At 52.5% G+C, this 22,987-nt stretch overlaps 2 protein-coding genes across 5 annotated transcripts; one reads left to right on the top strand and one right to left on the bottom strand.

The window, feature by feature from the left end:
* The first annotated feature begins 1,656 nt into the window (after positions 1 to 1,656).
* LOC110126958 (cytochrome P450 2D6) lies at positions 1,657 to 8,188 on the top strand. Of its 2 annotated transcripts, XM_020876934.2 has the most exons (9): positions 1,996 to 4,130; positions 4,857 to 5,028; positions 5,578 to 5,730; positions 5,836 to 5,996; positions 6,381 to 6,557; positions 6,718 to 6,859; positions 7,070 to 7,257; positions 7,700 to 7,841; positions 7,941 to 8,188. In XM_020876934.2, exons 1-9 carry the CDS (start codon positions 3,942 to 3,944, stop codon positions 8,117 to 8,119), a joined length of 1,503 nt encoding a protein of 500 aa, XP_020732593.2. In that variant the 5' UTR covers positions 1,996 to 3,941; the 3' UTR covers positions 8,120 to 8,188. The 2 variants fall into 2 exon arrangements, with proteins under 2 accessions (XP_070309554.1, XP_020732593.2); XM_070453453.1 differs by lacking the exon at positions 7,941 to 8,188 and having other exon boundaries at positions 1,657 to 4,130; positions 7,686 to 7,835.
* Positions 8,189 to 9,555: 1,367 nt separating this feature from the next.
* On the bottom strand, positions 9,556 to 18,722 carry LOC110126959 (uncharacterized). Of its 3 annotated transcripts, XM_020876935.2 has the most exons (9): positions 18,358 to 18,720; positions 16,841 to 16,879; positions 15,953 to 15,996; positions 15,123 to 15,199; positions 11,054 to 11,119; positions 10,865 to 10,903; positions 10,435 to 10,605; positions 10,062 to 10,104; positions 9,556 to 9,714 (listed from the first exon to the last, which is right to left on the bottom strand). In XM_020876935.2, the coding sequence occupies exons 2-9, from the start codon at positions 16,870 to 16,872 to the stop codon at positions 9,593 to 9,595; spliced, it is 594 nt and encodes a 197-aa protein (XP_020732594.1). In that variant the 5' UTR covers positions 16,873 to 16,879; positions 18,358 to 18,720; the 3' UTR covers positions 9,556 to 9,592. The 3 variants fall into 3 exon arrangements, with proteins under 3 accessions (XP_020732594.1, XP_020732595.2, XP_070309555.1); XM_020876936.2 differs by lacking the exons at positions 9,556 to 9,714; positions 10,062 to 10,104 and having other exon boundaries at positions 10,163 to 10,605; positions 18,371 to 18,722; XM_070453454.1 differs by lacking the exons at positions 9,556 to 9,714; positions 10,062 to 10,104 and having other exon boundaries at positions 10,166 to 10,605; positions 18,358 to 18,722.
* Between the last annotated feature and the right edge of the window lie 4,265 nt (positions 18,723 to 22,987).

Here is a 22,987-nt window from a genome sequence, read left to right as displayed (position 1 = left end):
GGGGGGGGGGGGGGGGAGAAGGAGCGGGGAGGGGTGCCCATCCCTCCAACACCAGCCGCTTCACCGGAGCAGAAGCCAGCAAGGGCCGCCTGAGCATGTCTCTAAAACAGTGAGCCTGCAGGAGCTTAAATGCTGGCCCTCGGGCCTCAAAGAAGTTTATTTCTGCTGTAGTGCAGTGGTCCAGAGCCTGAGTTCTGAGATCGACCCTAATGGTGCTCTATGACTTTGACCCGCTGCTGTGACCCCTACGACTCGGTGCTTTGGGAATCATAAAGCCGCCTGTCTTGCAGAGGGTGGGGAGGATGGTGTGTGAACAGCAGTGCCTGGCGTGTGAGTGCAGGGTAATCCAAGGCTGCGATTGCACAATGATTGAAACAGGCCGTTGGCCTCACGATTGAGGTGTTCGTCAAGGCCACCCTGTCCTGGACTAGAGCCCCCCCATCCCCGGTGTTTGCAGGGCACTGCCTGAATTACAAGCATATCTGTTACTGCCCTCATACGTCCATTAAAGTGACTGTTTGCAGAAGGCATGAGGCAAAACAAAGGGTAGATGGGGGCAGTTTAACGGGGCCACTGTGACAAAGCTGTGACGGCCATCCTGCCAGCCCCACCAGTACCACCAGACTCTCTGGCCGTCCAGGGCGGAAGGTTGCTGCCAACGGGGACAGAAACCTTCAACTGAGGTTGGATGGGAGACCACTGGCTGGCTCTGAGAAGGCCCCAGGGCTCCCCACGGGTCTTCCCCTCTTGGTCTTTTCAGTGGCCTCAAAGCTGGTCTCTCTGCCTCCTTGAGGCCCAAGAACCTGAGTTTCCCACGATCCAGTCCTCTGCCAGACTAAAAGCCCCGCCTGGAGCGGCCACCGCCCTGCTGCTTTGCAGTGGTGCCTTAACCCCGCACTCAGGTTACCCCGGTTTGCAGTCCCAAGCCCCCCGAGGTCCTCCACGTCTCCCCAGAAAGTCTACTCCAGCCTGGGGAAACGTCCCCGCAGCCCTCAGAGCCGGCCGTGCACCTGCTGGCTGGTGCGTCACCTCCCTAGCTCCCACTCCTGCTCTTGGGGCCCACCCTCACCATCCCTCCGCCCAGCCCAGCAACCGGCACAGGGTGTGTCCCGACAGAGCGGGATAGAACGGAATCCAAGCCTCGGCCAAGGCAAGACACAGGAAAGGCTGGATAAACTGAGGAAGGGCAGTTGGGCCCCAGCCAGCCCCACCGCTGGCCCCCAGCCTGGCAGGAGCGTGGAGATGTGGGAATTTGGAAGGGGAGGAGCCGCTTGCACAAGCCAAGCCGGGATTGCAAATGTTGAGGACCCACACCTGCAGACCACAAGCACTCGGTCCTGTCCAAGGCAACCTGGGCAAAACCGGTCCTCTCACTGTTGGGGGTGGGAGCGAGGGAGGGAACAGGGTAAGGGGGTACAGGAGGGCAGAGCGCCTCCTGCAGGCTCTCAGTGAGCTACGGGAGAGCCTCCAGGACCCTCAACTACTCCAGCGGTGTTCAGAAAGAAAGGTTGCCTCACATACTCTGGGGATGGGGGGGTGGGTGCAGGGGACTTGACCCCTGCCCAGGAAATGCCCCCTTCCCCACCCTCTGAGTTTCCATGCCTTTACATTTGAATGAGTTTGGGCCTCTGAGTTCCCATCAGCTTCACTGGTTTAAAAACTCAACCTCAAATCTCACCGCTTGAGTTGTTGGAGAGTTCTGAGGCGAGCAGAACCCTGGCATATTGTGACCAACCCCTGCCTGGAGGAGGCAAGAGGCTGACCGAGAGGGAGTGCCTGGAAGCCATAATTGCAGTCTGGAGGGAACATACACTGGGGCAGGGCGGTACCAAGGTTTGCATTTGCACCTTTGTGGAGGACTGGAAGGAACCAGAGAGCCAGAGTAGAGGGTATGGGCTGCAGCCAGAGTGGACTGGACCCATGGAGAGAGGGGAGGCCCAGGAATCCATTCCTTGAGGTCCTCGGCAGGCCTCTGAGGGTCAAGAAGCTACATCCCCGTCTGGTTTCCATCCCCTTGTCTTCTGAAGTTTTAACAGCTGATGTTCAAGGACAAAAGCAAAGAGGAACTGAAGAGCCTCTTGATGAAAGTGAAAGAGGAGAGTGAAAAAGCTGGCTTAAAACTCAACATGCAAAAAGCTAAGATCATGGCAACCAGTCCCATCACTTCATGGCAAATAGATGGGGAAACAATGGAAACAGTGAGAGACTTTATTTTCTTGGGCTCTAAAATCACTGCAGATGATGATTGCAGCCATGAAATTAAAAGACACTTGCTCCTCAGAAGAAAAGCTATGACAACCTAGGCAGCATATTAAAAAGCAGAGATGTTCCTTTCCTGACAAAGCTCCATCTAGTCAAAGCTATGGTTTTTCCAGTGGTCATGTATGGATGTGAGAGTTGGACTATAAAGCAAGCTGAGCAGTGAAGAATTGATGCTTTTGAACTGTGATGTTGGAGAACACCCTTGAGAGTCCGTTGGACTGCAAGCAGATCAAACCAATCAATCCTAAAGGAGATCAACCCTGACTATTCATTGGAAGGACTGTTGCTGAAGCTGAAGCTCCAATACTTTGGCTACCTGATGGGAAGAACTGACTCACTTAAAAAGACTCTGATGCTGGGAAAGACTGAAGGCAGGAGGAGAAGGGGATGACAAAGGATGAGATGGTTGGATGGCATCACCGACTTGATATGGACATGAGTTTTAGCAAGTTCCGGGAGTTGGTGATGTACAAGGAAGCCTGGCATGCTGCAGTCCATGGGTTCCAAAGAGTTGGACATGACTGAGTGGCTGAACTGAACTGAAGGACAAATTTAGGAGGAGGAAGCAGGCCCGCTTCCCTAAGGACAGTCACAGCCTGTGCTAAGCCATCCTAGCACCATGAGCTTACTGGCAGCCCAACCAACAAGGTAAAGTGCCCACCTTACATTGTTCCAAGTCAGGAAATGGACACCTACATGAGGAGATTCATCACCTCGAGGCCACAGGAACTGGAAAGTCCAAGGACCAATTTCTGACAAACTTAGGAAAGGGGCTCTGGGCCACCAAACTGGCTGGTCAGGGTGATTAGGGAACTCTGAAAACAATCCTGCTGCCTCCCTACCCCCAGATTCAACCTTCCCACCGCCACAACAGGGGGAAACTGAGGCAGCAGCCAGCCACGTGAAGGTGCCGGCATCACTGTGAGCAGCCTCGAGGTGTAGGGAAGTCGGGGAGTCCAGGCAGCCAGTGAGAACTAGAGACCTTGGTGCTGGGTCTGTGAGTGGAAAGTGGTAACACAGGCGTTCATGGATGTGGTCTTGTGGGGGTGTAGATAGGCATGTGAGCATGGGCTAGTCACTGTGTGAATATGTGTAAATGTGGTTTAGGAGTATGTGATTGTGTGTGTGCTGAGTGTACTAGTGGGAAGTGAGGGGACACCGAACACTTTATCGGTGGTCCCTCTGATCATTAGGTCCTCCCTCCAGCACGGGGCAAGGACCAGTAACATAGCTGGGAGGGGAAGGCCACTCAGGAGGAGGACAGGGACAAGTTCTGGGAACGAGGCTGTGACCACATTAGAGGGTGACAGGTGACAGGTGAGTGGCAGAATCCATTCCCAAGACCCTGGATTGTTGCCGGAAATCTGCCGAGCAGGGTAGTCAGGCTGGGGGAGGGGGAGCTTCTTGGGATCTCCAGCCACCCTCCAGAAGCACGTGGAGAGCACACGTGACGGACAGTGGCCACCCGGGCACCTGACCCTCCTTGACCCCTCTCTGTGCCCTCTGGCAGCCCAACCTCCCTGACAAGATACCGCAGGGCAGAGGGCAAAGGCCGGTTCTCCGCCCCCTTTATAAAGAGGCCCCAGACTGGTGGAGCTCTGGAGGTGGAGTGAGAGTGCCCCACTGGCCTGGTCCTGGGTGCCGGCTTGGTGAGGAACCCACCGCACACGGAGGCAGCCATGGGGCTGCTGTCTGGGGACATGCTGGGGGCCCTGGCCGTGGCCTTGCTCATCTTCTCGCTCTTGCTGGACCTGATGCACCGGCGCTCACGTTGGGCCGCACGCTACCCACCAGGCCCCACGCCGCTGCCCGTGCTGGGTAACCTGCTGCAGGTGGACTTCGAGGACCCGCGTCCCAGCTTTAGCCAGGTAAGGACGGAGGGCTGGGGAGCACGCAGCGGTGGTCCTAGGGCCCCACCAAGCAGCGGACAGTGGGCGCTGGGTGAAGCCACAGGCCAGAAGAGGAACTGGGCCACGGAGAGGAGGCGGGTTTGAGAGGCTTCCTGAGGGAGGGCGTTTGTTCAGGGCCCGAGAACAGTTTGGATTTTCCAAACAGAGGTCAGAGAGGACAAGGCCAGGGGCTGGGGGCTTTTACAGCATGGCGACAGGCTGGGGCTTCAGCCGGCCAGTTCTTAAATTATGTGAGCCTGAGTCCCTGAGGGTTACGTTGGGAGGGAAGGTTTTGAGAATGGGGGAGAGGAGTTTGGTCATGAGCCTTATTTAAATCAGGAACGTTGAGGTTGAGAGAGACACAGTTCAAATCTTTTGCCTCCATGAGACCGTGGGCCTCCCCACTCCCCTCTATGAACCTCAGTTTCTTCACCTGTAAAATAGGATGCTAACTTGGCCTACTGACCATTTTGGTGACCCTTGCACAGTCATAGGTGGGTCTATGAGTAGGATGGCCTGACCCAAATTGAGATCCTCAAAACGAGTGGATGTAACCCCCCTGGGGCTCACAAGACTAGATAAAGTCCTTGCAGTTGCTCGCTGCTGGAGGGGGACCAGAGGTGCCACGAGGCTAACGCCAGGAGGCTGGGCCCACAGCCTGGCGGGGCCTGGGCTTGCCAAACACCCTCGACCTTTGGCCTGCAGCTGCAGCGCCGCTTCGGGAACGTGTTCAGCCTGCAGCAGGTCTGGACGCCTGTAGTCGTGCTCAACGGGCTGGCAGCAGTGCGCGAGGCGCTGGTGTACCGCAGCCAGGACACTTCCGACCGTCCACCTCCGGCCGTCTATGAGCACCTGGGTTACGGGCCGCGCGCTGAAGGCAAGCGGAGAGGGCAGGCCGCGTCCCTGCAGTCGGAGGCAGGGTCGCGGACATTCGGTGCAGGAAAGAGCCAACGAATTTGAGGGGTTGGCAGGTGGAGAAAGGAGACTGTGCCAAGCGTTGGGGAAGGAGAAATTGGATGAGGCAGTGGGCGGGGGCCTTACTAAGAGAGGGCGGCCCAGGGCCATTGCGAGCGCGAAGGGGACGTCAGGGTGGGCGAGAAAGAGGACAAAGTCGGGGTGGGCAGGGCAGGGCCGGGCCAGCACATTCCCCACGTGGCAGACGGGGTCTCGGTGGGCAAAATAAAAAGTGGAGACACGACTTGCCCCTAGCAGGGGAGATTCGGGGAGCAATGTGGGCCGTCAGCGAATGGGACCAGTCCCCAGATGGAAGGGGGTGTCAAAGTGGGCGGGATTTGGGAGGGGAGGGCGAGGCCAGTGTGGTTGGGGCAGCTTGGAGAATTTCTCCCAAGGGGGCGGGATGTGAGCAGAGCCCCGAGCGGGGCGGGGCCAGACCTGAGCCACGCCCACGTGCCCGCCCCGCCCCCAGGAGTAATCCTGGCGCGTTATGGGAACGCGTGGCGGGAGCAGCGGCGCTTCTCCTTGTCCACCCTGCGCAACTTCGGCCTGGGGAAGAAGTCACTGGAGCAGTGGGTGACCGAGGAGGCCTCTTGCCTCTGTGCCGCCTTCGCCGACCAGGCCGGTGAGTGAGTGCTGGGGCAGAGGCACATGGAGGTCTGGGAGGTTTGGAGAGGCCTGGGAAAGAAGAGATGGAGGCGACGCCCTACCTTGCACCGTCCCCTTCCAGGACGTCCATTTAACCCCAAGGACCTCCTGAATAAAGCAGTGAGCAACGTGATCGCCTCCCTGACCTTCGGGTGTCGCTTCGAGTACAAGGATCCTCGCATCGTCAAGCTGTTGGACGTGATGGAGGATATGCTGAAAGAAGAATCTAGCTTAGTGCGCCAGGTGCGGGAAGGGAGCTCCGTAGAGGCGGCCTCAGTCCTCCAACGGGTCTCCCCCGGAGAAGGGACCCGGGAGAAGGCTTTCCGGGAAAGGGACCAGCAAGGAAAAAGGCTTGGAAGTGAGGAGATGGCAGACACCCCAGATGTGAGAGGCCCGGCGAGGTCAGCGCACTTAGGGGAGGGAGGACTCTCACTGGAAGGCAGCAGTACCCATTGATATATACATTTTAGGTTTCTCTTTCTGGGCTCAGGGCCAGGAGAGAGCGGCAGGGTCTGAGCCTAGGGAGGAACAAGGTCGATGGTGGGGACACTGGAGGAAGCTGGGACCTGACTGGTGAGCCCCTGAGCACCAGGCGGTCCCAGGGCCCCACGGCTGTGACCCGCACAGGTGGTGGAAGCTGTGCCAGCGCTCCTGCGCATCCCAGGGCTTGCTGCCAAGATCTTCCCGGGGCAGAAGGCCTTCATGGCCCTGATTGATGAGCTGATCGCTGAGCAGAAGATGACCCGGGACCCGACTCAGCCACCCCGAGACCTGACCGACGCCTTCCTGGATAAGGTGAAGGAGGTGAGGTGATCACGACAGGGATGTGTGTTGAGGGCCCAGGAGGCAAACTCAGGCCTGTGTATCACCCAGGGATCAGACACCTGGGCTGACCGGAGCAGAGTGGGAGGCCATGTGGGGACTTCACCTCTGTCCCTGGGCTTACCTTCCCGGTGTGACCCAGGCCAAGGGGAACCCCGAGAGCAGCTTCAATGATGCGAACCTTCGCCTGGTGGTGGCCGACCTGTTCTCCGCCGGGATGATCACCACCTCGACCACACTGGCCTGGGCCCTCCTCCTCATGATCCTGCACCCAGACGTGCAGCGTGAGTCTAGCCCGGAGTGGGGGGTGGAGGGGCGAGATAGGACGGGGCCAGCCCGAGGCCCCTGAGCTCAGCTGGTTTGGCCCCAGCCAGCAGTTCTGCGCAGAAGCTGAGCCCCAGCGCAGATGTCACAGCGCCTTCCTCGGAGTGGCGTCCGGAGGAGGTGGGAGCCCGGCCCTTGGGTCTGACCACATGAGGACGCTTGTTTTCCAGGACATGTCCAGAAGGAAATCGATGAGGTGATAGGGCAGGTGAGGCGACCAGAGATGGGGGATCAGGCCCTCATGCCCTTCACCATGGCCGTGGTCCATGAGGTGCAACGCTTTGCAGACATCATCCCTCTGGGAGTGCCCCACATGACATCCCGTGACATCGAGGTGCAGGGCTTCCACATCCCAAAGGTAGGCCTGTGGATCTCCCAACCCCGGCTCCGCACCACCTTCCACCTGGTATCCCCAGTGTGAGTGTTGTCAGGTGTGGCCAGGACTGGAACCCGAGCCACCCCGTCCTCATGGCCGCAGGTGCCGAATGTCCCAGCCTGGGTGGGCGTGGAGAGGAGAGCAGAGCAGGCCTGGCTCTGTCCCTCTGATTCCCTGCTCGGGCAGGGAAGACAAACTAGACCATGTCACAGTGTTGGCGGAGCCCGTGCAGAGGGGCAGTAAGGGCACCTGCCATGGGGAAGGGGACGGTGCTGAGAAACCTCTTGGGCTGCGGATACTTGAAGAGTCCAGGTGTGTGCCAGGCATGTGTGTGTGTCCACGTGTGTTTGGTGTCAGGGGTCTGGGCACCCCACACCCCCCGCCTCCGATCGAGACCTCACCCACGCCAGACATTTGCCACCAGGGGACGACACTCATCACCAACCTGTCGTCAGTGCTGAAGGACGAGACCCTCTGGAAGAAGCCCTTCCGCTTCCACCCGGAGCACTTCCTGGATGCCCAGGGCCGCTTCGTCAAGCAGGAGGCCTTCATACCCTTCTCCGCAGGTACCTTGGGGGTGGGGGGTGCTCGGTTTGCTTGCCCTTCCTGAGGGGGTCTTGGAGGGGTAGAGCCCAGGCTCACAGAGCCCCCGTGCCCGCCCACAGGCCGCCGCGCATGCCTCGGGGAGCCCCTGGCCCGCATGGAGCTCTTCCTCTTCTTCACCAGCCTCCTGCAGCGCTTCAGCTTCTGGGTGCCTGCCGGGCAGCCACACCCCAGCTACCACGGTGTCTTTGCCTTCCTGGTGTCCCCAGGCCCGTACCAGCTCTGTGCGGTGCCCCGCTAGAGGCAGGCACCCAGCCCCCAACCTCAGCGGTAGCCCTGATGTTCAATAAACCAGTGTCTGGTGGCTCCATCCTGACTTGAGTCCCACTTGGGGCCCCTAACCATACCCTGGCAGACATGTAGCCTCAGCAGTCTCCCCAAAACCAGCCCCCACCCCCCAGACTGATTCATCCTTACCTGGCATTTGACCCCGTTTAACAAATGGATGTACTGAGGCTCTGAAGGTGTAGCAGGGTGTACTGTGAGATGCGTGTACTGAGGCTTACACCCAGACACCCTGGGAGACCCAACATCGGTTGCTGGGTGTAGTGACCGAGCCTATATAAACAGCTTCTGGCTTCTGCTGGGATGAGCTCACGTAGGCTGGGGAGAGACTTCAGGCCCCCATGCAATAAGGGGCCCCAACAGCTCTCACACCCGCATTTCAGGCCTAGTCACAGCAGCCTTGCTCTAGATGCCGCAGGTCAGCCAGCACCTCAAGTCTGCGGCCCAGAAAGTGGGGGCGGGACTGGGAAGTGATATGCAGGGTGAGATCATAGCGCTCAGTCTCTTGAGGCCGGAGCTCTTCCCAGGAGGGAGCCACCTCCCTGGGCCTCTTTATAGGATGGGCCCCCTTTCTCTGCCCCTTAGGACACTCATCCCCCAGCCCCTGCCCAGTCGGAGTTACCACTCACGGCCACACTAGAGCTCGGCTCCAACCCGGGGCTCCATCCTCTGAGTGGCCAGGTGAGACCGGGCTCTCGGGAGGCTAGGCAGGGGCCGGGAATGAGCCCCTGTGGACCGCAGGCGTGCCCTGGGGACAGGGTCAACCTTGGGTCCTGTGACAGCGGGACGGCCGAGCTGAAGGAGGCCCTGCAGAGCTCAGAGGAGGACACCCTGGCCCTCATCCTTGCTGTGCTCTGCCACCATGTGGCCTTGGGCTTCTGTTTCGCCTCCGGCCAGGAGCAGGTTTGCCTCTGATGGCTGCCGGGTCCTGTCTTCCTGCGCCGACTCAGAGGCTGAGACCTTCTAAGCCTGGAGCCCTGGCCACGGGCAGGGACACCCATCCTCCACCTCCAGCCCCCAGTCTGGTCTGGGCTGAGCTCACACAGACACCGCCCAAGGGCTCTATTGACTGTCTGCTCACCTGAGTCTCAGGCAGACTCCCTGGCACATTGAGGTTAAGAGCTGGGAGACCCCAGACAGGTCAGCAGCACCAGCCGCTAATCAAGCCAGTTGTGCCTTCATGACAGTCAGCTCTCAACATTCAGGGAACCTGGCCTGTCCCTTGGCACTGACTCAGAAGGCCAGCCAGGGCCCCCGTGAGTCTCCAGCATACCCACGTCTGCGCCTAGTGGCGGGAGGCGGTGCTCCTGCAGCGGGTTGGGACAGGGGCCGTGGACGCAGCCACACGGAGTTTGCAGAAATCTGAGGGCCCTGAAAGGAGGAGGCCGGGCCTGCAGAAGCATCAGCTGTGGTTTTATTGGACACAGTGTCACTCGTGGCTCTGAGTCTTCGGGATGTCAGAGGCGGGGAACCAGCCCAGCCAGAGCTTCCTCAAGAGCTGGGGGACCCAGCCCCCGGGCCTTTCCTCCATGATGTCCACCTCGGAAGCCTCTAAAACGCACACACAGACACGCCCTGTGAGTACCCTGCTGGAAGGAACCTTGCCCAGGGCTAGGGTACGCTGTGTTCCCAGGAAAACAGGTCAGTATTGCTAAAAAGGCAGACACTTTCCTCCAGCCCAAGGGTAGTGGCCTCAAGTCCTGCCAACCCAAGCAGGAAGAAGGATGCAGGGGGCTCTTTCAGAGACGGCTGGGCATCAGGCTGCCTGGCCTTCATCCCCGCCCGCTCCCTGGGCCAGGGGTGCCGGGGAGGAGCTCAGCTATCTGTGCCCTCTGCAGGGTCCCTGAGATGAGGGAGCAGGGCAGTCCCGCTGCACAGGGTGGCGTCTGCTGTCTTACCAGAAACATACACAGCCAACTCCTTTTGGGCCTTCTTGTTCTCCTAGGAAGGGAGAAGGGGCACGGGGTGGGAAGAGGCAGGTTCCACATTGTGCAGCTGGGGAGACAGGCCTCTCTTCTCGAGAAGTCGGGGGAGGCTGGGGTTCAGATCCCCTCGCCGCTCAGACCGTGTCTGCACCTCTCAGCCACACGCAGAGCTGTCGCTCCGCCGGGATGGCAGTTTGACTCCGTGGTCTTGGGGTGCCCCGGCCTCCCCCCACTGTTGCCACAGTGGCATGGGCCTGGCCTCTCCCCTCCACCCTGCAGAGCCCGGGGGCGTCCCAGTAGGACCCACAGGGCGATGGTGTTCCAGCTGAGCACCGGGCTCCCTTACCTGCCATCCTGGGGTTCCTGCCACCTCTTCCTTCTCCGTCACCCCCTTTGCACCAGGAATGAGGCTGGCTGCTTCCTCCCCCGGGGGCCCCACCTCCTCCCTAGACAAGACAGCAGTCTCCTCCTTGGAGGCAGCATCGTTCGGTCCTCCCGCTGCCTTGGGGGTCACGGCCTGCAGAGGGGCACGAGGGCAGTAAGTGGGCAGCAAGGCCATCTGATGCCCTCCCCCGCCTCCTGCTGTGCACACTTGGAGTCTGTAGTACTTTGTTTCTCCAGGGAAGCCCCTCCCTTCTCAGCTCGAGGTGTGGTCGGGTTGTAGGTTTCCTAAAGGAGCCCCCCGCTATCCCTGGGGCCCTGACCATGCGCTGGACGGACTTCCTGTCTCGGGGAGCACGGACAGGTGGCAGCCCCCAGCCCCAGGCCTCACTTACCTCAGAGTCATGCTTCTTCCCACTCCTGACTCTGCGTCTCTACAGAGGGAAACAGGGGCCGTCACTTAGAGCTGAGTGTGCCCGGGAGCCCTTCCCTGCCTGGCCCATCCTCTTTCCATGTGTGCCCACCGAGGAGCCCCAGGACAGACGCCCCACTCAGGGGAGGAGGAGTCCCCAGCCCTCACCCACCTGAGTGGTCACGGGGTAGCACTTATCCATCGGCCCCCACACTGGCCTTAAGGTCTCCCCGATGGGCTGTGTGCAAGGAGGAAGAGAGAAGGCTGAGGTGACTTGTCAAGGGCTCAGTCATGCATCGGTCCACTGTCAGTGCACGCTGCAGACACTGTAGACTACGGGGTTTTGTTTTTAACAAATGATCGCTGTATTTAGACATAAAACGCTGCTTTCACAAGACAAGGACAGGTGCTAAAATAAAAATGTTCCAACAGTAATCTCTAATTCTTTCTTTCCTTTTTTTAAATTTCATTTTGGCTGCACGGGGTCTGTTGAGGTGCATGGACTCTTCATTTCGGCACTTGGGCTTTCTTTTTTCTCTCTCTAGCTCAGTGCACAGGCTTCTCTCTAGTTGCTGGGCATGGGCTTCATTGGCCCATGGCATGTGGGATCTTAGTTCCCTGACCAGGAATTGAACCGGCATCCCCTGAATTAGAAGATGGATCCTTAACCATTGGACCACCAGCACTCCCTACAACATCGAATTCTTCAAAAACAGAAATATGATCATGGGAATTAAAAATCCAATCAGAGTGTAGAAGATAAAATTGAAAAAGAGTTTCTCCCAGAATAGAGAGATCAGGAGGTCCAGCAGCTAAATCACAGATCTTTCTGAAAGAAGGAACAGAGTCAACAAACTAGAGGGGCAGGGAAAGATCCCAAATAAATATCAGTCATGTGTTATTGAGAGTTTTCCCAAAGATACAGGACCTGCGTTTGTAGAGGAGAAGGAATCGCCAAGTGTCCAGGAAAATGGATGAAGGAGACCCACCCCAGATGATGTCATCAGTAAATACTGAAATACCTAGGACGAAAAGAAGAACCTAAAAACTGCCAGAGATATGAAGAAAGAAGTCTATTAAGTTTCATCAGACTTTTCAACACCAACCTTTGAAGCCAGAAGAAAATGTGGATCTTCAAAATCTGTAAGAAAATTATTTCTAATCTAAAATTCTGTACCTCGCCACACTGAGTTAAATACGCACTAAGACCTTTTTGAACAGGTAGTATCTCAGGACTACCCCTCAAGAATATCTCAGGACTACACCTCAGCCCATCTGCACGTTGTGCTGCCCCCAAAATAAAAGATAACATGGGCTCCACACGTGAAAGAAGTGACGTACTCCGAAGAAAACAATGAAGGGAGAATCCCAGGACAGCTTAGCCTCAGACCTCAATGATGTCCATCCAGGTGGGAAAAGGGTGGAGGGCTCCATGAAATATGTCCCCAGGAAAATGATCATATTGATAAACCACCTAATTTGTCTTAAGTGTATAGCAAAGGAGATTAATTGTTTTTAATAGAGAGTTTAGATGTATTAATTATAGGTACAGAGAAAACTAAACTTTAAAAAAGAGGATAAAAGCAAAAATCATACACAAAGACTGATTATAGTATACTACATGACTCAGGAATACTGTTTGCATAGTTTTAAAAGGTAGACCCTCAGTATTGAGCTAAACAAAATGACTACACAAGCCTATTAGAATGACTTTTAAAAAGGAAAATCCTGGAACTGATATGGATCAAACGGATCCCTTCATTCCCTGCTGGTGAGAATGCAAAGTGGATACCAGCCCCTTTGGAAAGTTTCACAGTTTCCTAGAAAACTAACTACACATTACCACATAACCCGACAACTCCCCTGCGAGGTGTTTACCTAAAAGGAAAACCTTTGTTCACACAAAACTTGTCCATGAACATTATACTGGTTTTATCTGAAACTGCCAAAAACCAGAAACAATCCAAATGCTTCTTATCTGGTCGGTGGATAGACTGTGGTACCTCCATACAGGGGACAACTACGAGGTAACGAGAAGGTACAAACTACCATGACACACAACTAGGTGTCCTGTGCTCAGTGAAAGATTCAAAACTACGTATTGGGGACTTCCCTGTGGTCCAGTGGTTAGGACCCTGTGCTTCCACTGCAGGGGGCCCGGGTTTGATCCCTGGTCGGGGAGCTGAGATCCCGAAAGCCTGCTGCGTGGGCAAATAAATAAAGACTACGTACTGGGATGTTTCCAGTTCTATGACCATCTTGCAAAGGCAACACTCTGGGGCCAGAAAACCATTCACTGGATACCAGGGGCTGGGAGCTGGGGAAGGGTTGAGTATTAGTGAGTGTGGGGGAATTTTCTGAACTGACTGGAGCTGTTCTGTATCTTGGCTATAGTGGCAATTTCACAGTTGTATACATCTGTCAAAACTCACAGAACTGTACGCTAAAAAAAATGTATTTCACTCTATTTAAATAGTTCCCTAATCTTAAAAAAATGTATTAAAAAGAGCCCACTGTGTGGGAGAGGGATTTAAAACCCAAATTGATGTAAAAGTTAGCAAAAAAAAATGGTACTTAACTTTTAGCAACTAAAGATGTCATTACTCAAAACATTTAGAATGCCAAAACCTGGGATATAATCATGAGGAAGACTAAGAGAGGTGAAATGTGTGTTGGAGGTAGCAGTAAGTGTTCAGTTGTTATGAGAGCTAAATCCTCATCTTTTGTTGTAATAATTCATTAGATAATGTTTAAATCTGAACAATCAAGACAAAGCAAGATAAGCTTTTAATTTAGAACAGCAGAGGCAAAGTCAATGGCTTCAGCTAGAAAGTTGGAAGCTAGAAAGATTTCCACCCTGGGCTGGGGGAATTGTGGGTGAAGAGGATTGGGAGAAATAGCAGACTTTTTCCAGGTCTTAAACCTTTGACTCATCAAACTACGTATACACATTTCTTTGATGACAATAAAGTTTTTTAAATGAAAGTTTGGTTAAGTAAACACACACACACACACACACAAAGGAAGCAAAATATACTCTGTCTCCGAAAGTGAAATTTGCTCAGTGGTGTCCAACTGCTTGCAAACCTATACAGTCCATGGGAATCTCCAGGCCGGAATACTGCAGTGGGTAGCCCTTCCCTTCTCCAGGGGATCTTCCCAACCCAGGGATCAAACCTAGGTCTCCCGCATTGCGGGTGGATTCCTTACCAGCTGAGCCGCAAGGGACGTCCAAGAATCCCAAGAAGCCTATCCCTTCTCCAGGGGACCTTCCTGACCCAGGAATCAAACCGGGGCCTTCTGCATTGCAGGCAGATCCTTTAGCCACTGAGCTATCAGGGAAGCCCTATGGCACCTGCCCACCTGGGCCTTCTTAGGGGCTCTGCAACCTCGGCAGGCACTCCCTAACTACGTAGCCCACACGTCTCCATGTTGCTGGGTCACAGAGAAGCTCGTCCCGGTGAAAACCCTCTCTTCCCTGTAACACTAGAGGGAGAGCAGGAGGTCTGCAGAGACCAGGCATGCGACTCTAGCGTGTCCTCTTGGGCAGCCTGGGTCCAGTCACTGTCCCTCTGGGAGCCTAGGTTTCCTCCTCTACAAAGTGAGAGCTGCTGGTGGGAGGCGGGGAGAATGGATACATGTGCATGCATGGCTGAGTCCCTTCACCGTTCACCTGAAACTGTCACACGCTCCCTGGCTGTGCCCCAGCACACACACACACAATGCCGCTGGGGGGCTGCGAGGTTTCACCAGAGGGGCAACCCCTCATCCGGCACGTGGCTCTCAGTGGAAATCTAGCTTCCATGTGTGTTTTCCTGACAGACGGCTGGGAGTAGGGGCTTCAGTCACGGGTTCCTGGACCTGGAGTGTCCGAGAAGACATGTCACCCCAGGCAGCTGTCCTGCTCACCACCACCCCCTTCACGTATGAAAGTGGAACCATGTTCCAAGACTACTCACACGTGAGGGGTCATCTGTTCCTGTCGGTTTGTCTAGGCTCCTGCCACGGAGCCCCGAGCTGAGCTGACGCCACAGAGCCCTGAGGTGACCAGCCAGCCAGCCCGGGGCGGGGGGTGGCGGTTGGGGGTGGTAAAGGGGGGCTTTGTTTGACACTTTGCCGAGAACAGAGGGAATTTCACCAAAGTCCTCACACACACAGGTGGTCTCCCATTTCTGATCAAGCAGTATGACCGCTCTGTGTGCTACATGACGGTCCCCTCAGCCCCTGACAGAGGTCCCCACCTGTGATGACTCCACAGCAATCTCATGGGCAGGGGCTGTTTTCCCCACAGACCCCTGAAAATAGTAGTATGCCACGCCTGCAGGGAGATGAAGACAGACTAGTTAAAACACATAAAAAGTAACAATTATTTTTAAACGTCAGTATGTACAATATGGCAATAATGGTATATTTTTAAACTATTTTGATGTGTGATGAAAGACTTTAGACATTAACTTACAAATGTGTGAGGGGACAGCTATTCAAAAGTGAAAGTGAAAGAAAAGAAAGTGAAGTCACTCAGTCGTGTCCGACTCTTTGCGACCCCACGGACTGCAGCCTACAGGCTCCTCCGTCAATGGGATTCTCCATGCAAGAGTACTGGAGTGGGTTGCCATTTCCTACTTCAAAGGACCTTCCCAACCCAGGGATCTAACCCTGGTCTCCTGCATTGTAGGCAGACGCTTTTTACCATCTGAGTCACCGGGGAAGTGGTATTATTCAAAAGGTATAAGTAAATATTTGAAGATCACTGCTATAGGGCATGACTTGGTTATATGTATTTTGAGGGGCTGGTTTGTGAGTTTTTTAGGAGGATGCATGGGTTTTAGATCAGACACAGGTTCAAATCCCACTTCTCCATGGAGGTACAGAGGGAGGAAAGGGAGAAATAAGGCCAGCCTTGGTTCTGAGCAGTGTGACCAGCCCTGGGGAGCCAGGCACATGGCGATCTCAGGAGGGGGCCTCTGGGAGTCTTGGGGAGTAGCTAGAGATTGAAGTGGCTCAGAGACGAGCACCCATTCCCTGGGTCCTGCCATCACTCCCCCGACCATCCCAGCACCCAGGCCCTCACCTGTAAGAATGAAGATTTGTATTGCATAGAGGAGACTATAGAGCCTGGAAGGAAAGCAGAGCAGAGTGTGAGGCTGGGGTCTCGTGCCCTCACAGTTTTTCTCTCCCGTCCAAGCCCCAGCACCTATTCCACCAGGATGTGTCCAATCAACAGTGTGGATGAATAAATCTGCAGCTGTAACAGGGCTCAGCCCAGGCTCCCTGCTGACTGGCCATAATGACTGTTTCTCTGCTTATTCAGAAAGCCAGACTTGGAGCCTGGAGCCCACACAGCCCCTCTGACCCACTCCCTTTTCCTTTCCTTCTTGTTTACACAGGTCCATCTTGGCTCTCCAGCCTGAAGGCAAGGGCTTAGCCTTGGCTCAGCATTCATAGCTGTTCGTTTAAGGGTTGTATTAGCTCTTTGACCCACAGCCCCCCAAAGCCCTCCCTCTCTCCTCTGGACTAACAAGTCCTTCAGCCTGGATTAGAAATAATATCCCATTGTCCATCTTGCTCTTCTAGAACACCTCCCTTGGGACAAACAGAGTTTTTTCTGGCCATTCTGAATAGCACGTGGGATGGTTCCCCAACGAGGGATCGAGCTTCCACAGTGAAAATGCCGAATCCTAACCATTAGGCCACCTGAGAACCCCCTTGAACACAGTGTCTTGGCACTGCCAGAATGCTGGCACCCTGTCTATATACACACACATGCACACACAAACACACACACACAGAGGCACGTCCCATTCGTCTGTACCAGACTCTCCACTCTAACCCTGAGTCCCAGAGACGCTGTAACAGTCAAGAAAAGGGCCATACAAAACCCCTTCCTCGTGGGACCCAGTGAGGGGGTCCCCTTTCCTGGTTGATGAGGGTATGATAACAGGGCCCATGTAAACTTTACCTCTCTCTCTGGCTGCACAGACCAAACACCATTTTCAGTCTAAGGAGAGAAGATGGGTATCAGTCAGTGCATCATGTTGCCCCAGGGGCCTGATATTCCTTTACTTTGTGGCTGGCGGGGACTGCAATGGGCCAGAGGCAGCTGGGGGAATGGCAGGACCCCCGCCAGCAGGGTTCATCCAAGGGAAAGCCTGCCAGTTTCAGTTTGAGGCTAAACTCAGGACTGGAGTGGGTTAGTACTCAGAGCTTGGAAAATGCTCAGGAATTTCTCCCAAGACCTCAGACCTCCCACTGGAAAAGCAGGGGTCAGGATGGGGAGGGTGGGTCGGGAGAGGATTAAGGGGAAAAGTACAGCTCTACTGATCATCTGATGTAAACTGACCGCAGGGGGTAGGCGGCTAATTATAATAGTAAATAAAAATGATTAAAAACTACCACCAGTTTAAAGTATTTTTGGTGTTATGCAGCAGATTTGGAATAATCTTGGGAGGACAGGGGGAGATTCCCTAACCTTTCGAAAGCACCCTGTCTAGAATCCCACCTTCAGCGTTGAGCTGCATATAAAGTGACACCAGGGTAAGTCAAGGTCTCCAGGGTGAGGTGGACCTCAGCGTGGCCTGGGGAGCCTCTGTTCCCCTTGAGTCCCCCATTCTCCACAGGAACTGTCAGGGAATCTCTCAACCTCCAGCCCCTTGTCCGCCTTGCTCACTCTCACTCGGGCCCACAGGCTCTATCAGACGGGTGTTCCCAGACTTTCTGCCACTAAACTCGTCCATTCTCTGCTTCTCACAGGTCATTTCCTCTTCAGGGGAGGAGACCGCACCCGCTTCTCTGGGGCTCACCCGCTCCTGTACTCCATTCGTCTGGTCTTCTCACAACCTGGTGTTTGGGGGTCCCCTCTCTCACTTGTCTTTCCTTCTCTTCCCATCCATATGTAATCACATCACCCAGCTCTTGTCCCTTCAGCCCACATCCTTTCTCCAGGTGCCATCCTAATTGTCCCCTTCCCTTCACACCATCTCCTTGAGAGACTCTGCCCTGCATGTCTCCACTTCGCTCCACCACTCCCTCACTCCACAACCCACTTCAGACTCTGTGTTCCCATCAGCCTCTGAGACCTCTCTCACCAAAGTCATCAATAAGCTCCTAGTCCCCAAACCCAGGGGGCCTTTCTGGAGCCTCAGCTCATTTCGTCTCTCTCCGGGGCACTACCAAACCTCCCTTCCTACTGAACCACCTTCTCTGAGAATACTGAGAAGGTGCTGAGAATACTGTTGAACATATTCAACAGTAGAGGATGAGATGGTTGGATGGCAGTAAGTTTTCAGTAAGCAAGATATCAGACTTTTTCTGAACCAAGGTTTGGAGGAGAGAAAATGAATACTGAGTCAGAGAAGAAGAGGAGGGAAGAGAAAACACCACGTGGGAAGGGAGGCAGAACAGTCAGGCTAGGAGTCATCAAGACAATTATCACCTGCTTGGGTGGTTTACTGAGGGCGGCCTTTTGAAACTGCTTACCAGATCTACCAACCTTGAGGATGTGAGCGATCTGCCGAGTATCCTTTGACCGTATCAGTGCGCAGGAAGCCTGTTCGCCTCCCGTCCGGCTCCCACACTGAGAAGGGCACTGAAGCACAGCTACACCCAGGAGTCCAGCACACAGCCCCTCCCTTTCACAAGTGGTGTCTGTGTGTGACATCATGTCTTTGGGGGCTTTATGACAGGACAACCTCTCCAGCCCTGACCAGAGTAGCTTGTCATCGCCTCGGGGTGGATGTCAATCCCCACCAGTCAGAGGCGGTGCCTTTGTAGGTGTCTCTTTGGGTCCATTCAGTGCCATCAATGCTGCTTGAGCACCCATGATGTGCCAAGCACCACACAAAGTCCTGCGGGGACACAAAGGTTCATAAGACTCACTCACATGACTCAATAATCTTGTTTTTTAAATAAAAAGCCAGAACACAACTGGACCATTTCTAATTGTCATCCATTTATTCAACCAATGTCTACTGAGCTTTCAGTTTGGGCCGGGAATATGGTGAGGGTCCCAGGTGGCTGGGTGCTGAAGAATCCTCCTGCCAATACAGGAGACATAAGGAGATGCAAGTTCGACCCCCGGGTCGGGAAAATCCCCTGGAGAAGGAAATGGCAACCCACTCCAGTATTCTTGCCTGGAGAATCCCATGGACAGAGAAGCCTGGCGGGCAACAGTCTATGAGGTCGCAAAGAGTCAGACACGACTGAGCAACTGAGCACACGGAAAGGTAAACGAGACGGAGACTGCCCTTGGAGCTTGAAGACATCAAACAGACATCTTCTGAGTTAAGACAATAGCTTTTCCACCCTCTCCAAATTACTACAACTGTAACTAAATAATAATTACAAAACCATGGTGGTTAAAATAGAACAATACCTTAGTTCCACATATATATGAAATATTTACCATGGAACACCATATTCTCAACCACAAAACAAGCCTCTATCACTTAAAAGTTTTAAGTAATTGCAAGTATGTTCTTGGACCACATAGAATTAAATGATAAATCAGTAACAGAAAGATCCCTGAAAAATCCCCAAATATTTGGAAACTAAACAACACACTTTAAATAATATATGTGTGGGGACTTCCATGGTGGTCCAGTGGTTAAGACCCAGTGGTTCACACTCCCAGTGCAGATTTCCTATTCCCGACCAGAGAACTAGATCCCGCGTGCCACAACTAAGACCCAGTGCAGTCAAACAAATTTAAAAATAATAACAATAAGACTTCCCTGGCGGTGCAGTGGATAAGAATCTGCCTGCCAATGCAGGGGACAAGGGTTCAATCCCTGGTCTGGGAAGATTGCATATGCCATGAAGCATCCAAGTCCTCCAGTTGCAATTACTGAGCCTGCGTGCTGCAACTATAGAACCCCTCTCGCCCAGGGCCTGTACTCTGCAACAGGAGAAGCCCCTGCACCACAGTGAAGAGTAGCCTTCACTCACGGCAACTAGAGAAAGTCAAGCAAAGCACTGAAGACCTGTGCAGACAAAAACAAATAAATACACACACGTGCATGTGTGTGAAATAGATAATTCCCTAGCTGTCCAGTGGTTAGAACTCTGCACTTTCACTGTTAAGGGATCAAGTTCGATCCTTGGAAGTTTTGCAGTGCAGCCTTAAAAGAAAAAATTCATGCATGTTTATAAAATAAGAAGATAAGAAAGAATGTTAAACAAAAAGAAAAGAAAAAAATACATATATGTATATGTCAGGGACTTCCCTGATGGTCCGGTAGTTGGAAGTCTGCCATGCAGTGCAGAGGACATGGGTTCAATTCCCGGTCGGGGAGCTAAGATCCTGAATACTGGGGAGCAGCAAAGCCCACCGCCCCAACTGAAGAGGCCGCGCGCCGCGGGGACCCCACATGCTGCAGCTAGGACTCAGCACAGCCAAGCAAATAAATGTCTTTTAAAATGTATCAAAATTTGTGGGATGCAGCTAAAGCGGCACATAGAGGGAAATTTACAGCACTAAAATGCCCATATTAGAAATAATAAACGTCTGTAGAAAACAAACTTACAGTTACCAGAGGGGAAAGAGAGTGGGGGAGGGATAAATTAGGAGTTAGGGATCCGTAGATATAAACTGCTATAATAGATCAACAACAAGGTCCTACTATAGAGCACAGGGAACTGTATTCACTATCCTGTAAAAAACTATAATGGAAAAGAATATAAAAAAGCATATGTGTACATATATATATAACTGAGTCACTTTGCTGTGCACCGGAAACTAATGCAACATTGTAAACCAACTATATTTCAATAAATAATTAATTAAAAAAGAAAATAAAAAATGTCTCAAATCAAGGACCTCAGTTTCTACTTTAAAGTAGAAATGGAAGAGCAAACCAAAGTGAGCACAAGAAATTTTAAAGATCAGAGTGAAAAGAAATGAAACAGAAAACAGAAAAAGAGGGACTCCCCTGGTGGTCCAGTGGCTAAGACGCTGCACTCCCAGCACAGGGGACCCAGGTTCAATCCCTGATCAGGGGACTAGATCCCACATGCTTCAACTAAAATCAGAAGATAAACAAAATGTACAATCCTCTAGATAGAACAGGTCAGGAAAAAAAATAAAATGCAAATGATCAATATCAAGAATGATAAAGGTGGAGCTTACCTGGTGGCTCAGTGGTAAAGAATCCACATGCCAATGCAGGAGACACAGGTTGGATCCCTGGTCTGGGAGGATCCCACATGTCACGTAGTGATAAGCCCAGCTGAGCCTATGCTCTAGAACCTGTGCTCCAAAACAAGAGAAGTCATGTCAATGGAATGCCCACACATCACAACTAAAGAGTAGTCCCTGCTCACTGCAACTAAAGAAGAAAAAAAAAAAGCCCAAGCAGTGACGAAGACCCAGCACAATAAAAAATAACAAATAAATGAATAAAACTATTTTTAAAAAAGAATGGTAAAGGTGGCTGATGTGGAGAACATTATAAACAAGATGCTATGCCAATAAGTTTGACAATGTAGATGAAATGGACAATATTTTTCAAAGACACTGAGTACTAAAGCTCAAAAAGAAGCATATAACCTGGAATAATTCTATATTTATTAAAGACAATGAATTTACTTAACTTTCCCACAAAGAAAACTTCAGGTCCACATGGCTTCACTAGTAAGTTCTACCAAACTTTGGAGGAAGAAATAATACCAATTCTACACAAACTCTTCCAGAAAAAAAGGAGGAAGTGTTTCCCATCTCATTCTCTGAACGCTGCATCAGCATTATTGGACATACCAAAACCAGACAAAGATAACACCAGAAAACTACAAAACAGCATCTCTCATAAACATTGAGGCAAATATTATTAACAAAATCTTATCAAATTGAAACCAGCAATATATAAAAAGATAATACATTACCCTTAGGAATGCAGGGCTGTTTCAACATTCCAAAACCAATCATTATAGTTTACCATATTAATAGACTAAAAAACAAAAATCACAAGATTATCTCAACAAATGCATAAAAAACATTTGCCAAAATGAACATCTCTTCCTGAAACAAAAAAAAAAAATCTCCCAGCAAACTAGGAGTAGTTGGAACATTCTCAACTTGACGAAGGACATCTATGAAAAACAGAGCTACCAAATATACCTGATGGTAAAATACTGAATGTTTTCTCCTTAAATTCAGGAAAAAAGTAAGGATATCAGCCCTCTTTGCTTCTATACAACACGGTACTGGAGGTTTTAGACTGTAAACTAAGTCAAGAAAGAGAAGTTATCTTCCCTTAACCCATCAGTAAACCTACCACACTCCTGAATGGAGCAATGATGTCAGATAAGCAGCATAACACCAGACTTCCCTTCCCATGCCTCAGTTCAGTTCAGTTCAGTTGCTCAGTCGTGTACAACTCCTTGCGACCCCATGGACTGCAGCATGCCAGGCCTCCCTGTCCATCACCAACTCCTGGAGTTTATTCAGACTCATGTCCTTTGAGTCAGTGATGCCATCCAACTATCTCATCCTCTGTTGTCCCCTTATCCTCCCACCTTCAATCTTTCCGAGCATCAGGGTCTTTTCAGATGAGTCAGTTCTTTGCCTCATCTGGCCAAAGTATTGGAGTTTCAGCTTCAACAGCAGTCTTTCCAAATAATATTTAGGACCGATTTCCTTTAGGATGGACTGATTGGGTCTCCTTGCAGTCCAAGGGACTCTCAAGAGTCTTCTCCAACACTGCAGTTCAAAAGCATCAATTCTTCAGTGCTCAGCTTTCATGGTCCAACTCTCACATCCTACATGACCACATGTCTAGTCTAGCTTTGACTAGACAGCCCTTTGTTGGCAAAGTAATGTCTCTGCTTTTTAATATGCTGTCTAGGTTGGTCATAACTTTTCTTCCAAGGAGCAAGTGTATTTTAATTTCATGGCTGCAGTCACCATCTGCAGTGTTTTTGGAGCCCAAGAAGATAAAATCTGCCACTGTTTCCACTGTTTCCCCATCTATTTGCCATGAAGTGATGGGATCAGATGCCATGATCTTAGTTTTCTGAATATTGAGCTTTAAGCCAACTTTTTCACTCTCTTCTTTCACTTTCATCAAGAGGCTCTTTTAGTTCTTCTTTGCTTTCTGCCATAAGGGTGGTGTCA

Source organism: Odocoileus virginianus, chromosome 23, assembly GCF_023699985.2.
Source record: "Odocoileus virginianus isolate 20LAN1187 ecotype Illinois chromosome 23, Ovbor_1.2, whole genome shotgun sequence".
In the NCBI taxonomy this organism is placed as follows: Eukaryota; Metazoa; Chordata; class Mammalia; order Artiodactyla; family Cervidae; genus Odocoileus; species Odocoileus virginianus.
The sequence above is the reverse complement of the archived record's forward strand: the minus strand, read 5'-3'. Positions and strand labels throughout refer to the sequence as shown.

Bases quoted from the DNA above. Each gene is read 5' to 3' on its own strand.
- LOC110126958 (XM_020876934.2), top strand. From the start codon at position 3,942: ATGGGGCTGCTGTCTGGGGACATGCTGGGGGCCCTGGCCGTGGCCTTG. The intron at 6,558-6,717 runs GTGAGGTGATCA...GGTGTGACCCAG, and splicing joins TCCTGGATAAGGTGAAGGAG to GCCAAGGGGAACCCCGAGAG. The intron at 6,860-7,069 runs GTGAGTCTAGCC...CTTGTTTTCCAG, and splicing joins CCTGCACCCAGACGTGCAGC to GACATGTCCAGAAGGAAATC.
- LOC110126959 (XM_020876936.2), bottom strand. From the start codon at position 16,872: ATGGTGTTTGGTCTGTGCAGCCAGAGAGAGAG. The intron at 15,200-15,952 runs GTGAGGGCCTGG...ATCTCCCTGCAG, and splicing joins ACAAATCTTCATTCTTACAG to GCGTGGCATACTACTATTTT. The intron at 10,606-10,864 runs GTAAGTGAGGCC...GCCCCTCTGCAG, and splicing joins GGAAGAAGCATGACTCTGAG to GCCGTGACCCCCAAGGCAGC.